Source organism: Antrostomus carolinensis, unplaced genomic scaffold, assembly GCF_000700745.2.
Source record: "Antrostomus carolinensis isolate BGI_N321 unplaced genomic scaffold, ASM70074v2 scaffold23454, whole genome shotgun sequence".
Taxonomy (NCBI): domain Eukaryota; kingdom Metazoa; phylum Chordata; class Aves; order Caprimulgiformes; family Caprimulgidae; genus Antrostomus; species Antrostomus carolinensis.
This window is the reverse complement of record NW_010313145.1, coordinates 5,247-21,216: the sequence shown is the minus strand read 5'-3', so window position 1 is coordinate 21,216 and position 15,970 is coordinate 5,247. Positions and strand designations below refer to the sequence as shown.

The window sequence follows — 15,970 nt, the reverse complement described above, 5'->3', positions numbered from 1 at the left end:
CTCCAGGATACGCCCTCACTCATTCTGGTGGGGCCTTTCATTGTTATCTCTCTTCAGCAACTCTGATAAATCGCCTGCGTCAGTGCCCAGCAGCCTGTGGTATGTGGGATCCTCTCTCCTCCTGGGATGCTTGGAAGATAACGTGAGAAATTAAGGAAGTAAGACCCAAAATGCAAGAGACAGTACTAGTGCTTCAGGATGCCTTCTGGTGTGGGGACGGGTGCAGGCTCAGACTTGTGGGTGCTGTGTCAGCTTGTAGGGCAGGGCTGGACAAAGGAACCAATGAGGTATTAAAAAATTGCAAGGGAGAAGGAAAGAGGAGTTATTGGCATTTGGTGAACCGTTCCATTCTCATACAGGGGGGCTGCTGTTTTTTAAGTTTGCACAAATGATGAAGGGTGGATTTTGGCTGCATTTGGAGGAAGTTCTGAAATGTGATTTAATTATTATTAAAAAAAAATCCTCGAGAACTCAACCTGCTTGTTCATCCAAGCCAAAAATGCTATTAGAACTTCATTTTAAAGGTTTTTTATTCTAATTTGCTCATTTACAAAGAATAGGAAAACCAAGAAAGAAAATAGAAATGGTTCTGATGAATGCAGCAGTGATTTAAAAAAAAAAAAAAAAAGTAGGTGTCCTCTGTACTATCTTTTCTGCTAGGGTAAGGTATAGCAAACTTGTATTGCCCTTATTAAAAGTAGGTAGATTCTTTTTAATAGTGCTCATCTGTGACCACACTTGAAGAGTGTGTGTCTGTTTATTGATTGAGTGGAGTAATTTTTGAGTAGAAGAGTTTATTTTCTGAAGCAAGGGAGCCCTTTCCCATTCTTTTATTGACAGTGCTGTGTGCCAAAGTAGAAAAGCTTTCCTCTAGCGAGGAAGAGGCAGCATCAGGAAGCAGCCTGTAGATAAGCAGATACCACTAAGTAGGGAAGTAGAACAGATACCCTGAGACAGCATCTGGCAGAGCAAGGGGAGAGACATGAACTCTCCTTTCCAGAGAAAGCCAGAGGAGGAGCAGTAGGGACTCAGCTGCTAGAAAAGAATCAAAAGTTCTGAAATTCCATAATATTTAGATGCTGAGCTCACATTGATTTCAGTCTTAACAAGTGCTGTATTTAGTTTCACTGATGCTCCTTAATAGAATCCCAGTCCAGTTTAGGAACACTGTGTCCTCAAACTTGAAAATTATAGCAGTTTGTTGCCTTATTCCACCTCAGAATGGCTTTTTCTGCTCCTACAAATAGGAAACAAAATAGTGATCTTGGCAAAACATATTTGATGGTCCAGTTTGGCATATATATTTACCTACCTTTTCATCCATATATTTGTATAGACCATAAAATCACAGTATCAGAGTGTAGCAAAAAACTGTGAGAGTATTGCTAGGTGATTTAAGTTTAACAAAGTAGTGAAAACAGTTATCCACATTTTCTCATTTCTCATTCAGTCACACATTAAGACAGATTTGACCACGTATTTTTAGTTGGAGATTTGGAGCAGCTAAAGTAAGAAATCCTCTTAATAAAAATAGGAGCTTTTTTTAAACTATCATTTATACCAGTGTAATTCCATTGAGGAGAGTACCAGGTTGTGGGCATTTTTATTTTTCTTTTACGATGTGGGGATTAACATTGTCACTGTGCTTGAGTCCTTCTAATGAAAGAACTATTTTGTATAGCATTTCCTTTTTACTAGTTGATGGCATGCTACAATACATAGGCCAATAAGTACCAAATATTAATATGCAATACAATAATTACTTATTTTCCTGTTGATGAAGATAGTTTTCTGCTTTTTGTGAAGCATCACAAGTTATCCTGAGTTTCCAGTAGGACTGCAAGCTGGGTTGAGTATGAAATGGACAGGACAGAGGCAAGGCAGAGGCACTCTGTAAACTTCAGCAATTTTTATCAATTTTGCTTTGAATGACAAGAAATATTAAGCTTCTGTCTTCCAGGGGAATATTTCTCTGTAAACTATGTTTACCAGTAGCTTTCAAATTTTGACCTTACACTTTTGTTATTAAATGAATCAAGATTGTAGGGAGAGAGACTTTTTTTAATTTATCTTTTATTAGATCAGCTCATGTTGTTGGATAAAAACCAGACAAGCTTCCAGGTGCAGAAATCCATCTTCAGTTTTGAAACAGAAACCAATTTCAAGCCAAGTGTAGGCTGAGGACAATTGCTTTGAGTTTAACTTTGCTATAGTGATCAGTTAAACAAATAGAAAACAAAAAGGTGTCTGACACCTTGAAGCAGATGAGGACATTAGTGAAGGTAGAAGTGATAAGGCTGTGATAAATGTGTATGAAATAGTTAACAGAATCAAAGGGTGCTATTAAAAAGAGTGTTGAGGCAAAGGGCAAGAAAACTGAATGTCAGAAATCTGAACAGATGCAATTCACCAAATCCCAGCTGTACCCTAAAAATTTTGGAAGAGACTGAACTGCGAATCAAAGCCTTGTTTTCATAGGAACACAAGAAGCTATAGAGGTCCTTTTCGATATCACATCTCCAGCAGTGAGTAATAAAAAGTAGGTGCTTAAAAAGTAATTTTAAACTTTTGTATGTTTAGGAGTTCCTTAAAGCTGTAAAATATTTGTAAATCTCTAAGGGTAGGACAGTGAGCGGTGCAAGCTCGTTACCCTGAGCTCTCGGTGGTGAAAAACGGGTGCATTGGAAAAGTGACTTAATCGTGTATCACAATAAATGTTTAGGGCTGTTTCTCTCCATTGACTGTTCTAAAGTGAGTAACTTGGGTTTAGGCAGTTAACTTCTGAAGTGAACTGCTGAGGTCTGAAGTGAATTTCCCTGAAGTCTCTAGGACCTGAAAACACAATAGGGTTGCAGGAAATGGCCTTGAGCACCGACCCAGGACTATTTGCATTGCCAGGGGCTGTTCCCAGCAGGTGTTTGGATGTGTGCCTCACCTTTGGGAAGAGGAAGGGAAAAGTTAAGTGGGTGCAAGACCAGCTGTGCCGCTTGGCCTCGGTGCCAGAAGGCTGAGTGGGACCTCTCTTATCTATCCAGCATCAATACAGACTCTGTCACTTAGAAATGAGGACTTAAAAGTTCCTAAGCCTTAAAAATCCGTACCCCGGTGCAGTTTGCAGAAGTGCCTCCATTGCATTAGCTTTACTCTGAAAATAAGATGAGATCCTGACAGAAATCTTATCTATTAAAAGGTAATCCTTCTATATTTATCTATGCATCCATTATCTGGGCTTTAAATTCAAATTGAGATTATTCTTTTAAATATTTGTATACATCTCTGCTGCTCTTTATTTTGTTGTTCTTTCCGAAAACAATGCCATTGCTGTAGACGTGTTTTATGTTTGCTTTTTTTTAAAAAAATAAAAATTCTACAGTTTAATAAGAAGCATTAGGAAACCTTAGTAGCTCTTCCTTTTTCAAAATGAGATTCTGTTCACTGGAAACTGCAGCAAATGACGGGATGCTTGATATTAGAGTTCCCCAGGAAACTCACACAGCACTGAGTTTGTGCTCGCCAGCTGACCTTTCTTTCATTATATAAGAAAAAACCCAATCTTTATGAAAGTCAAGTTGAAGATAAGATCAGCATGGTGGGCTGGTAATTACATAAAGTAATGTTCAGTCATTAGATTAAAAGTACAGTCGATCCTATGGCTTAGATGTGGGCGAGGAATATGCTCTAGCTTTGCTGGTATAAAAGAAGGATGCAACTTTTTCATACATCAGTTTCAGGAACATACATCCAAGCATCAAGGACAGCTCACCTTTAAAGACCATCCTGCAGTTTCTCGGCCGTCTGATTTATTCTTGTTGAGCAAGGGAGGTAATATATTTTTAAATTTTTGTTGCTGTTAAAGAGGAACAATTACATATTTTTTTACATTCTCCTTCCCTTCTTTCCAAAGGTTTTCTTCTTCTTCCCTTCTGTCAAAGCTTTTACTTTGCAAATTAACTTAAATGTTGTGTTGGGACTAAAACATCAGTGCTTGGGGTTAAACTAGCTTTGCAAGTAAGAGAAAACAAGGTTCTAGAATTGTAAGGCAGCCAAATAATGATATTTTGTGATTTCTGATTGGGTCCATTAATGCTTCATCAGTAATCTTGTGTTTTTCTCCTGGTAAATGGTATTGCTGACAAATGTAAAATGTTACACAATCTGTGGTACTAACGCATGTTTTAGAGTCCTTAAATTGCCAGTCACAATTAAATATATTAAGGGAAGGAAAAAAACCCCAAAAAGCGAGTCAGGATTTCTCAGACTTCAGCGGTTTGCTAACAGGTGACTGTGTGTGTGACACTGGGCTGCAAGTGAAGCACTGGCCCTTTTAGTTCATCATTGCTGTGATACAGCTGCGCCTCATGGCCAAGCATCCCAGAAGGAAATGAGCACAGAGTGCAAAGTGTTTAACAGCTGTTGGGTATGACAGCACCACTGTCAACCTATGGAAAAGTATAGTGGGATGTCCCAACTTTATGCTGAAAACATTAGGCTGTTTCATACAATCAGTACAAAGGGCACCTATCAAACAAAGCTTGCTGGCATGTCTGACCTGGTGGAACTTGACATGAATGTGAAGCCATCCACATGTACCTGAACAGAAAACCTGTTTACAAATGCCAATGATCGCCTGTCTTTATGATGTTAACTGTCCTCATAGGAGAGGGCTGGAGCACCTCTCCTATGAGGACAGGCTGAAAGAGTTGGGGCTGTTCAGCCTGGAAAAGAGAAGGCTCCAGGGAGATCTTATAGCGGCCTTCCAGTACCTGAAGGGGCTACAAGAAAGCTGGGGAGGGACTTTTCATAAGGGTGGTTAAGGACAAAAGAAGGGGAAATTGCTTTAAACTGAAAGAGGGTAGGTTTAGATTAGATATTAGGAAGAAGTTCTTCACTGTGAGGGTGGTCAGACACCGGAACAGGTTGCCCAAGGAAGTTGTGGATGCCCCCTCCCTGGAGGTGTTTAAGGCCAGGTTGAGCAATCTGGTCTAGTGGAAGGTGTCCCTGCTGATGGCAGGGGCGTTGGAACTAGGTGATCTTTAAGGTCCCTTCCAACCCAAACCATTCTATAATTCTATGATTCTGTGATTCTATGAATATGTTAACTGATTCACAGAAAAAGACAATATATTGTAAAGAGTGAGGTGAGACTTTTAACTGCTGGGGAAGACTTAAAATTGCCATCTTTCTAAAGAGCTGCTGAAATTCATGGGTTATATAATGTTCCAATAGCTTAAGAAAGGTAATAATAGAGTGAAGTAAAAGCTTCCTTTGATTTGATGGTGAGATGAAATTAGTAGCGTAGACACTAACTGGTTAGCAGCACGGGCACAGTCAAAAAACCAAGTAAGGCAAAATGGCTGTTGCTTTGGAAGAATAGAGAAGATCACATCTGGGTTTTATTGCCAGGTATCTTTGGTGTTCTTGGTATGAGCCTGACAGTCTGACTCAATAGAGGAAGTGTAAAACTGCAATTTCAATTCCCCTTTTGGTTAATGTTATTTAAACAACTTCCCTCTGTAATTGCCTCGAACCCTTATAATGTACCAAATTGTAGCATTATATGTTCTTAGAGAAATTAGGATGGAGAATGCCACCGTGCCTTCACCAAAGAGCATGAAATCATGGAATAATCAATCAAGGGTTGTGGTATCATTCCTGTGGCTGGCATCTTATTGGAGCTGTTGGATCATCCAGGCTATCAAAAGGCTCAGGATGATGAGGAAACAGGCCATTTAGTAAAGGCTCTCTGTCTTTTTTCTGCTGGTGCATGAGCTACTCCAGCCTCTGGGGAATATCCCTTTGGATGGAGCAGGGCTTGACATTAAACTGTGGGATTGTGTCCCGGTGCAGGCAAGTCTGCCAGCAGACATACCCTCTCTGGGGCTGGAAAGAGCATATACAGTAAATAACCTTTAAAAAAACCTGTATTTACTGGAGGGAGGGATCCAGCCAATTTATTCAGCATGACTCCATCAATGGACTGAGCTCAGCTCAATTCCCAAAACATTTGGCAGGACCACAGGAGGCTGTGGATCTAAATGATGTGAAGGACCACCTTTCTCCTGCAGACACAGGTTACTCTTGTTGAGGGAACAGGGTGCAAAGAGCTGGCAGCTGCTTCTCAGAAACCTGAGAGCCATGTTCAGTGCTCCCGTGGGGCTACCATGTTAGCGGCATCTCCTGTTTCCTTTGCCACCTGTTGACTAACATCAGAAGACTACTTCTTGTACTCACATGGGTTTTTGGTAAAGCCCAAGGAGAGGTTAGTAACTACAGGTTGCATTCAGCCTGCATGCACACATACATACATTGAACTGGCTTTTTGATACCTCTTCCAAATGCTTGTTTCCAGTGCTTCCACAGTTGTTGCCAGTGTTGTTTGGGTTTTTTTTTCATGTTTATTATCATAATCTTTTAACTCCTTTTTCCTCTGTCTTCTGACAACATGCACTGACTCTCTGGGCAAGCGGGAGGGAGGAGGCGAAGTTACTTGTACCCAGCACCCAACCCTTGCCATCCATTAATTGCAACTTCATTGGCCTCTTAGTCATTCAGTTTATCTGGGCTTCAGATCAGTCTCTTGCCTCTAGTTTTTGCTGACTTAATTAGAAAGAGGCTTTTTTCTACTTCTGTGCCTTCGTTCCCTGCATTGGAGAGCATTGCATATCTGTCTCGCTCATAAACTTTGTTTCTTTCCACTTTGCTCACCCCAGTCAGGCAGGGGCCATGTTCTTGTCATCCTGCCTTTGGTCTTAGCCTCATCTGCCTGGGCATGATTTTTTCCCAGTTGCTGCAAGGATGCAGCTCTCTTTGATTTTGTTTCCTGGTTTCAAGCTGTCTTGTAGGACCTGTGCTTCCCCTGCCATCTGAACTGCTGCCTTTGATGGCTGCATTGTACATCTGTTTAATCAATGACCCAAGACCTGCTGACCGGTGTGTAGCAGCCTCACGTCCCCATATTTCTCTGGGAATTTGTGCAGTGATGGAGCATCCCTCTGCTAATCAATACTCTCTTTGCACATATCCCAGTGCTTCAGGTTCACTCTCAGATAATATCAGGCAAGTGGCTTCACTCCTTGGACCACCTCATGTTTACCCCTCCCTCTAGATGTGAGCCGGCATTATTTGAATGTTTGCATCATTGTGTCAGTCCTTGCAAAGAAATAAGTTTCCATTATGTGAAAACTATCTTCGTTTAATTATACTTGATTTTTTACCATCTTTCCTGGTTAGGGTTGGCAGTGCCTTCTCTGATCAGTATAGCATGCTTAAATAATCACCAAATCTCAAGATCAATTTCTTTGTTGCTGTCATTTTTGTCCTTCTCATTGCCACCTCATTTTTTTAGAAATATTTGGAGCCACAATTTGATCTGTCCCTGAAAAATGTTTATCATGGAGTAACAGCGTTGACTGGTGTATTTGAAAGAAGAAAAGCTCTTATGTATTTAAGGATTGAACACCTTTTTTTTTGCTTGCTAAGCACAGTAGCTTTCAGTATCTAAAAATGTATATATCAGTGTTGTCAGCTTGGGGCCTTATCCTGCACATCAGTCATTAGCAGATCATGCTCTTGTGTGACAGTTTCAGTCTTTGAAAGTCAAGAGATCAGGTGGCACAGAAGAAACTTCAAAAGATCCAGTTGCAAACGTCAGGAGATGCAGTCAGTGCTGCAGTTCAGGCACAGCCCTAACAAATTGTGGGTTAGCTCCAGGCAAGGCCTGGTGGGGTGACAGCAGAAGTGGAGGCATCTGCATGATCAGATAACGTTTCTGAGAAGGCAGGTAAATAGTTTGGTGATTAAAAGCTTCGGGCTTGGGATGGTGCCTGGGGCGCTTGGCTGAAGCCAGTCAGGAACAACTGGGGCCGGTGAACCAGGCGGTGCTGCACAGCCCCAGCCCAACACCCTCTCCTCAGGGTGAAGGTGCACAGTGCTCAGCCCAGAATCCCTCACAGGATAATCTGCAAGGGCAGGGAAAATCCCCCTGTTCACATGTGGTCTGTGTCTCAGCACTAAAAAACCCCTGAAACCTTCCAAGGCAAGGCTGTCCCTGGCCAGCCAGGCTGGGCCAGGGAGTGCTGCCGTCTCTGTCACCTGCACAGGCTGCCCCAGTTTGGGAATTTAATACTTCAGCATCCTTTAAATGGCTCTTTTCTCTGTGGAACCAATTACTTCACCATGGCATATGAGTAATTCCTGTTCATTTCTAAAGGAAGGGCTTAGGTCTATGCTTTGGAAGAAAATATTTTTTAAGGGGGAAATTCTGTTTTCTGACTGAGGGTCTGAGCCAAAATGGTCTTTGACTGAGCACAATGCAATTGTGATGGTCTGAGGGCTGGAGCACCTCTCCTATGAGGACGGGCTGAAAGAGTTGGGGCTGTTCAGCCTGGAAAAGAGAAGGCTCCGGGGAGATTTTATAGTGGCCTTCCAGTACCTGAAGGGGCTACAAGAAAGCTGGGGAGGGACTTTTCATAAGGGCAGTTAATGACAAAAGAAGGGGAAATTGCTTTAAACTGAAAGAGGGGAGGTTTAGATTAGATATTAGGAAGAGGTTCTTCACTGTGAGGGTGGTCAGACACTGGAACAGGTTGCCCAGAGAAGCTGTGGATGCCCCCTCCTTGGAGGTGTTCAAGGCCAGGCTGGATGAGGCTTTGAGCAACCTGGTCTAGTGGAAGGTGTCCCTGCTGATGGCAGGAGGGTTGGAACTAAATCATCCTTAAGGTCCCTTCCAACCCAAACCATTCCATGGTTCTATGATTCTATGAATTGTCAGTTCAGTATAGAAGCTTAGTGCTTGAGAAGGAAGACTTGCAGACTTCATGCCTAAAATACTACATTTTAATACTGAGAAGAGCAGAAGTGAGCTTCAGTATTACGTTTTATGTGTTCATAGCTCAGATGAATCCAAGATTTTGAAAAGCAGCCTTACTTGTCCAGCTGTTTATAACATGAAGGTCTGAAAAAGCCTGTGGCACCTTTAGCCTAACTCAGATCCTGCCTGACTTTCCAGTAAGGGAGATCCTCCCAGCCCATGCCACAGGCACAAAGCAGTTCCCTGACTCAAAAGAAACACCAGTTCCTTATAACCAGTTTATAACCAGTTTTTTATCTCTGACCAGGCTGGTACAAAATGCTTCAGAATAATTTTAAAGGTCCTGTGCTAATTACCAAAAGGCATCCTGCCAATCTGCATGTAGCCCCTACTTAGTACATCTGATGTTTGGGTATGGAGAGAACTGAGGTGTTGTGTGTGTGTGTCCCCTCTCTGCCCCCATGAAATCTTATTGTGAATAATGATGAAAGTAAAGTCATTTAAAAAAAAAATCAAGCAGAGAATTTGGGATGATATTCATACAGTTGTGACTTATATATTTTGCATCTTTAATGTTACGGTTCCCCCCAGTTATTCATATCAGAGATATCCATTACCCCATGGTAGAGATTTGATCTGGATCAAATATAACCACACAACTGCATTCTGTTGAATTACCCAGAGAACATGGGATATGCTGTTTGTGGCCACTTCATCTTGTGCGCTAGCTGTAGAAGGACAGATGTGCAGTAGCCTTCTTGCACAACATTAATCTACTGAAAAGATTTTTTAAAGTTTGAGCTGACCAGAGTTTGTTTCTACCAAACCAGCTTTCTGTTATTAGAACTGAAAAGCCAAGTTGTAGCATCAGTAAAACCAAGTCTAAAAGAAATCTTAGTCCAGAAGGTTCCAGTGATGCTGAACTCCCCGGGACTCCCCTGACCCTGCACAATGCAGGCGGCCCTGGGACTGTTTCAAGCCCTCCTGAACTCCCTCTCAGCACGTGTCTCCTTGGGCACTCTGGAGGATAGCATGCAGTGCCTCTCTAATTACATAGATCAGAGGCGCTCTCTTCCTCTCAGGGACAGGACTGAACTGTGAAAATCTGTTTACAGGGACTTTAGTACTAAAGAAGTCATAGAATTATAGAATCATTTAGGTTGGAAAAGACCTTTAAGATCATCAAGTCCAACGGTAAACCTAGCACTGGCAAGTCCACCTCTAAACCATGTCCCTTTTAAATACCTCCAGGGATGGTGACTCAGCCACTTCCCTGGGCAGCCTGTTCCAACGCTTGACAACCCTTTCAGTGAAGAATTTTTTCCTGATATCCATTCTAAACCTCACCTGGCGCAACTTGAGGCTGTTTCAGAGTGTGGAAAAAAAATCTGACTCTTGGTTCAGGAAATTATGTCCTGATGTGAAATTATTTTCCCTGAAATTAATCTTTCCATGTCCTAGATGCAGCAGATTCTTTTGTCTTCTCCATAAGCATTTGCTGGATTTATCCAGTCTATCATAAATATTAGACACTTAGGACATTTGGAATTTATGTGCTGTGGCTTATGTTAATACTCAGAAAAAAAATTATAAAGACCAGAAAGAAAGGCACATTTTTGTTATTGTGATGAAGTCAATTTTCTGAGCCTATAAAATGCACATCAATACACTGCATTTTCAGTTTCTGATCCCATTTATAAATTGTCTCTGTCACTTGCACCGAATGCTTTATCAGTACTGGTACTGTACCCAGTGTGAAACAGTCTTTTAAAAATGTGTGTATTTGTATTTCCATACAGATCATGGATTGCTATGGGAAGTATGCAGCTGCCACTTTGACCATTTTATCTGTATTTCTGCATCTTCTTCATGCTTTCCCAGATGGAGAATTTCTCATGCAGGGTAAGCTGCTTTTGGTGTTCAGAAATAGGGCAATTGTTCATAAAGAGTATTAATTAAACTTGCATGTTTTATAAATGTGGTCATAAATCTTATCGTTCAGTTGCATTATTGACACTGAGATGTGAAGGTGTAATAAATCAACATAATTTTGTTATGAGTATACTTCCTATTTCTTCTCTAAACTTGATTTCTCCAGGTCAAGAGTCTCCCAGATGACCATGGGTGATCTTAATCTGGAAACATTATCAAATAGAAACGTTTGAAGAAGCATTTGGCCAAGGCCCTCAGGGACATGGTGTGAATGTTGGGATTGTCCTGTGCAGGGACAGGAGTTGGACTCAATGGTCCTTATGGGTCCCTTCCAACTCACATCTTTGATTCTGTGATTGATTCTGATTCTGTTTTGATTTCTTGTACTCCTGAGATCTAAATGACAATGTAATATCAGGAACAGCAGAACCATAGTTTCTTCTCATAATATGCAGAATATTTTTCCTCTGTAGGTCCCAGAATATGGGATATTGGTAATGTAGAAAGAGGGAAGGAAGATTTTAGCAGTCTTTTGGAGGCTGGGTTTGGTTGGTTTTTTTTATTCAGCCTCGAACCAAATATAGAAAAATGTGAGCTACAAAAATCTCAGGGTCACTGGGCATTTTTAAAACTCTTGATAGCAGAGTCTTGCCTGAAACAGGCAATGTCTAAGAAGCACTACAGATTCTGCTGATGCTATTTAATTATCTGTAGCTTGTAGGAAGCTCTAGGGTCAGCTAGTGTAGTAGACATAAAAAAACCTCCTCCATAACTGTCAACAAAATTAAGTTAGAAAACCAGAAAAGGTGCAATGATGCTTGTGCCCTACCTAGAAAGCCACTCTCTGGTTATACACACGGTACATGTTGCAGAGTTGAAGGACCCTACAGGGGAGAGCTTTGCTGTCTGTGCTTTTCTGTTCTGCAGACGTCAAGCAGCAAAATGCATCCGGTACTTCCTCTTACTGCCGGCACTTTCCTTTTTGTTATGAAAATGAAAATACAGCTGGAGACCAAGTAAAAATCTCTTCCTCATATTTTTATGGCAGGTTGTCCAGAGTGCAAGCTAGGAGAGAACAGATTCTTTTCCAAGCCAGGAGCACCCGTTTACCAGTGCACTGGGTGCTGTTTCTCCCGGGCCTATCCCACTCCGATGAGGTCCAAGAAGACCATGCTTGTTCCAAAGAACATTACATCAGAAGCAACGTGCTGCGTAGCAAAGGCTTTTACCAAGGTGAGGCTGTAAATGAGACCTGTTTAAGCTTGCTTTAGGATGCAGTGTTTAGCTGAACCAGGGAATAGAAAAGAATATGTTTTTGCTGGAGGACGCTGGAGAACTATTTGAGGGAAACATCCTTGGCATTTATATCCTTCACTTCTTTTTTGTAAAGAGGAAATTAAAGTGTCAACCAGTACCAAGTGTGACATTCAGTTGAGATGCAGGAATCAATGCAGTGTTACTGACTTCAGTGAAACTACTTTGACTCATGACACCTGGAGTTCTGGTGGTGGACTTGTTGTTTTTTTGTTTTTAACTCTCCTGGGTGTGCACCCTCCCCTTAAATACTATGCAGTGTGTATTTTATTTTAATTAGTTTTCCTTGCATCTTTCCTGCATAGGCAGGAATTCTCTGGGAAGGTGACTGGTTAATACTGTCAATTACATATATGGGAATGAGGGACCAAAACCATCTGAGCTTGTTAGATTAACTGAGGTTGTGTTTACTTTTAATAGTATAACCAAGAGGGAACTGTAAATGTGTGCAACTACTTTGAGCATTTAATGTTCTTATCTGGAAGGTTCTCTTAAAGAGAAATTCTGATAAAGCTGATTATTTTGGGTGTGATTCAGCTCCAGGTGAGGAAACCTTAAATTTTATTGAATTGAATAAATTTATTTGAGCTAGTTGAAACAAGCTAAGAAGTCTATCCTGTGGTGATCTGAATCAGGCTCATTAAGTGTGTTGACTAGAAGCTCAGTTCAGCTACCCATTCACAGATTTGGTGCCATTTGAAATACCCTGGGGTACTCATGACATCTGTGTATGGCTGACAGACACAGGACCCCTAAAAGACCTTCTGGACTAGCAGCTGGAGGCTTGGTGGAATTCCCTGTGAAATCTCAAATGGCAGTTAAGGGTTCAGCTGAACAGAGCACTGGGTCTCCACTGGCTGCGATGAGAGCCCAGATACTTGACCTACCTATAGACACCGATGACTGAACCTGGCTGAATCCTGGCTCTTCATCTGAGTAGAGCATAAATCTTTTTCTAGACCACTGACATTATACTTGCCCTGAAGCAGCAACTAGAATTTGGTTGAAACTAAAAATAAAAATCACTCATCGTGTTCATTGTCTCTGTTTTTATAGTCCCTACATGAAAAATTCTAAGGACACTTCCTTATTTTTCATGGATGGGTTACTTGACACTTTCTGAAAATCAGACACTTTAAGAAATGCCAAATCAAGGACATCAAACTATGTAACTATTGAAAACCTCTTTACAGCTCTGAAAGCCACTGATGATGTAGCTTCACAGGTTGGTGTTCAGAGGCTGTACACGTACCCCAAAAAGACAGTGTACTTGTGGTTAAGAAAAAGGCTTCAGGCATCTTTTACTTGAGAATGCTGCTTTTACTGTCTAGCTAATGCTAATTATTTGTTATGTGTGTGTGTTTTCTTTTTTTAAGATTACCCTTAAGGACAATGTGAAGATAGAGAACCACACAGATTGTCACTGCAGTACCTGCTACTATCATAAATCCTAAACCCTGTCCCTTTGTTAATGATCAAGGACAACGGTGAATGGAATATTTGTTTTTCATTTTGTGTAGCACTGCTGTATAAAATCTTATGTTTTCTGGTCAAGACACTGGGTAGACCTTTGAATAAGAAGGATGGCTGTTTTATTTCCTCTTTACTTCTTCATGCATTTAAGTAAGTTTAATTATTTCCATTAGGGATAAAATACAGCACTTGCATGACAACCCAAGGCTTGATCTATTTTAAAAATAAACTGTCAGTTAAATCATCAATGTTTCTTGAGGACAAATGATGATTTAATAGCTTAATATAAAACAAAAGAAAGATTCTGCTGCAGTTAATTGCTATAGTTCTCTTTTTGTGGGAGAGGGAGGGAAGGAGGAAGGGAGGGATGGGAAAGTGGACAGAAAAAAAGTGCAGTAATTTCCCCTTATTCATTTAGTGACTGGATTTTTTTGAAGACTCAACATTTTGTTTCTCCTATTTCTCTTCCATTTTTTTTTTACCTTGTGGGCAGAAAGTTTAACAGTGTATCATCTCTGTGCAGTGCCCTGTCCTTTTGTGCCATCTTACAATTTTCTTTGAATTTAATCTCTGCTCAGATAGATAGATAAATGGATACAGAATCAGATGTCATAAATAATTGTACAGTTTGGTGTGGCAGTGGTAGAATAGAGGAGTGCTACAACAGTATTAGCTATTTAAGGTATGTCTGAATAGCATGGTATAGGGCTTTAGTAATTCCCAAATGCAATGTGCTGGACCCAAATATACAAATGGGAAAGGTAGGGAATATGCTAGGTGAGAAGTGGACCACAGAGTATGTATTCAGAAGACATGATTTTAATACCATAAGCTGAGATTTTAGATATATTGCTTTCTTCAGTTGTGGGTTGGACTGGAGTCTCTGGAGGAACTGCTTGCAGGTCTGGAGCCCACTCATGGGCACGGAAATGAAGGAGTTCCCCTGTTCTTCATCCTAATATCTGGGGTGAGAACATCAGCCTTGCTATGGTCGCTGGCTGCAAGTGTTTAAACGTGCTGTCTCTAAAAGTCTCAGATATATTTGCGGGCGATTTCCCTGCAGCAGATGCTGTGGAAGTAGCCGTAAGAGCTTCTAATGGGGACAGAGAAGGTTGTCTGGGGTCAGGCTGTGAGGGTGGCTGGTCCCTCCTGGGGCCTGGCCGTCCATGGCTGATGTCTGTGCCAGTGCCAAATAACTCAAGTAGTTTAAACAGACCCCCAGGGCTAAGCTGTGATGGGGCACTTGAGCAGACCAAGACTGGCAGGGATCTAATGATGGCTTAATCCACTTCATCCACTCTCCTGTCTATTGGAGTGCAAATTCAGTGCTTTTTTCTAACAATACAATCACGGGGCTTTGTTCAGAAGGAAAGACTTCTCATAGATAGGGCAGATGAGGTTCTTAGAGAAGCATTATTCAGCACATATCCGGTAAACTTTATTAGCCTGATCTCTATGTCTTAACCCCCTGATTTAGTCTCTTCCCCCTGAGAACCACTGGTCTGGTCCAGTCCTATGTCCTAGTGCAGAATCAGCTGCACCATGCCATTACTGGGAGATGTTTTGCCTGACCTGCTCTTGAAAAAAACTCCAGTGGTTATTCCAGAATCTTCCAAGGAGGCTGATCTTGTTGCTTCACTGTTCTTACTGTGCTGGAAAATGTTAATCTTCTGGAAAGTTTTTCCCTGAAGTTTTATCTATGTTTCATTTGCTTTGACATTACTTTTGGTAAAAGGGGAGGTAGTCCAGTACAATGGTCTTTATGTTGAGTTTAGTAACATCAGCAGCACAGGTTTTCATAACAAGAAGTCTAATTTCTCATTCTGGATCATCACTCAAGACATATATCAAACAGCCACTGTAGCTGACTCACAATTCCAAGTTGTTGCACATTTTTTTTAAAGGTGGTTGAGGTGGGTATTTTTGCAGGAGAGCCAGGTCCTGCCTGGGATTCCTGGGCAACAAGAGGAGTGATCTGAAGCTGTGAGATTATTACCTTTGGGAATGGTATTGTATTTTCTCATAACTTTGACAGGACTGAAAGGGAAACACATTCTCTGAAGTTCACTTGCAGGGGAAATGTGCCTTTTTGTCTTGCCAGGCTTCTTGAATCATCTCTTACTCAAGTGAACTCTTCTGGCAGTATCAGGTACTTGCTTGTCTATGTCTGTGCTGCCCACAACAGCAGGTTGGTGACATGATAAACTTGTGTTTGTGTCTTCTGAATCAACTTCCATGTTTCGCATTGTAAAACCATAGAAATATTGAAAACCAGTAACCAACTAGAGTGAAACCCACACTTTAAAGAAGACATGAGATGCGGTAGGCCTGTGTCATTCTAGGTCTGTTTTTCAGCGGCTTCTCCCTCTTGCTCGTACAAAGCCATTTAGTCATGAACTTCTCAACTCAGGGATCCTTCTGCCCCCCAAAGCGACCTCAGTC

At 41.3% G+C, this 15,970-nt stretch overlaps 1 protein-coding gene across 1 annotated transcript; it reads left to right on the top strand.

Moving 5' to 3' along the window:
- The first annotated feature begins 3,729 nt into the window (after positions 1-3,729).
- On the top strand, positions 3,730-13,776 carry CGA (glycoprotein hormones, alpha polypeptide). Its single transcript, XM_010167260.1, has 5 exons — positions 3,730-3,822; positions 5,233-5,236; positions 10,609-10,711; positions 11,790-11,974; positions 13,432-13,776. Exons 3-5 carry the CDS (start codon positions 10,612-10,614, stop codon positions 13,507-13,509), a joined length of 363 nt encoding a protein of 120 aa, XP_010165562.1. The 5' UTR covers positions 3,730-3,822; positions 5,233-5,236; positions 10,609-10,611; the 3' UTR covers positions 13,510-13,776.
- Positions 13,777-15,970: the final 2,194 nt, after the last annotated feature.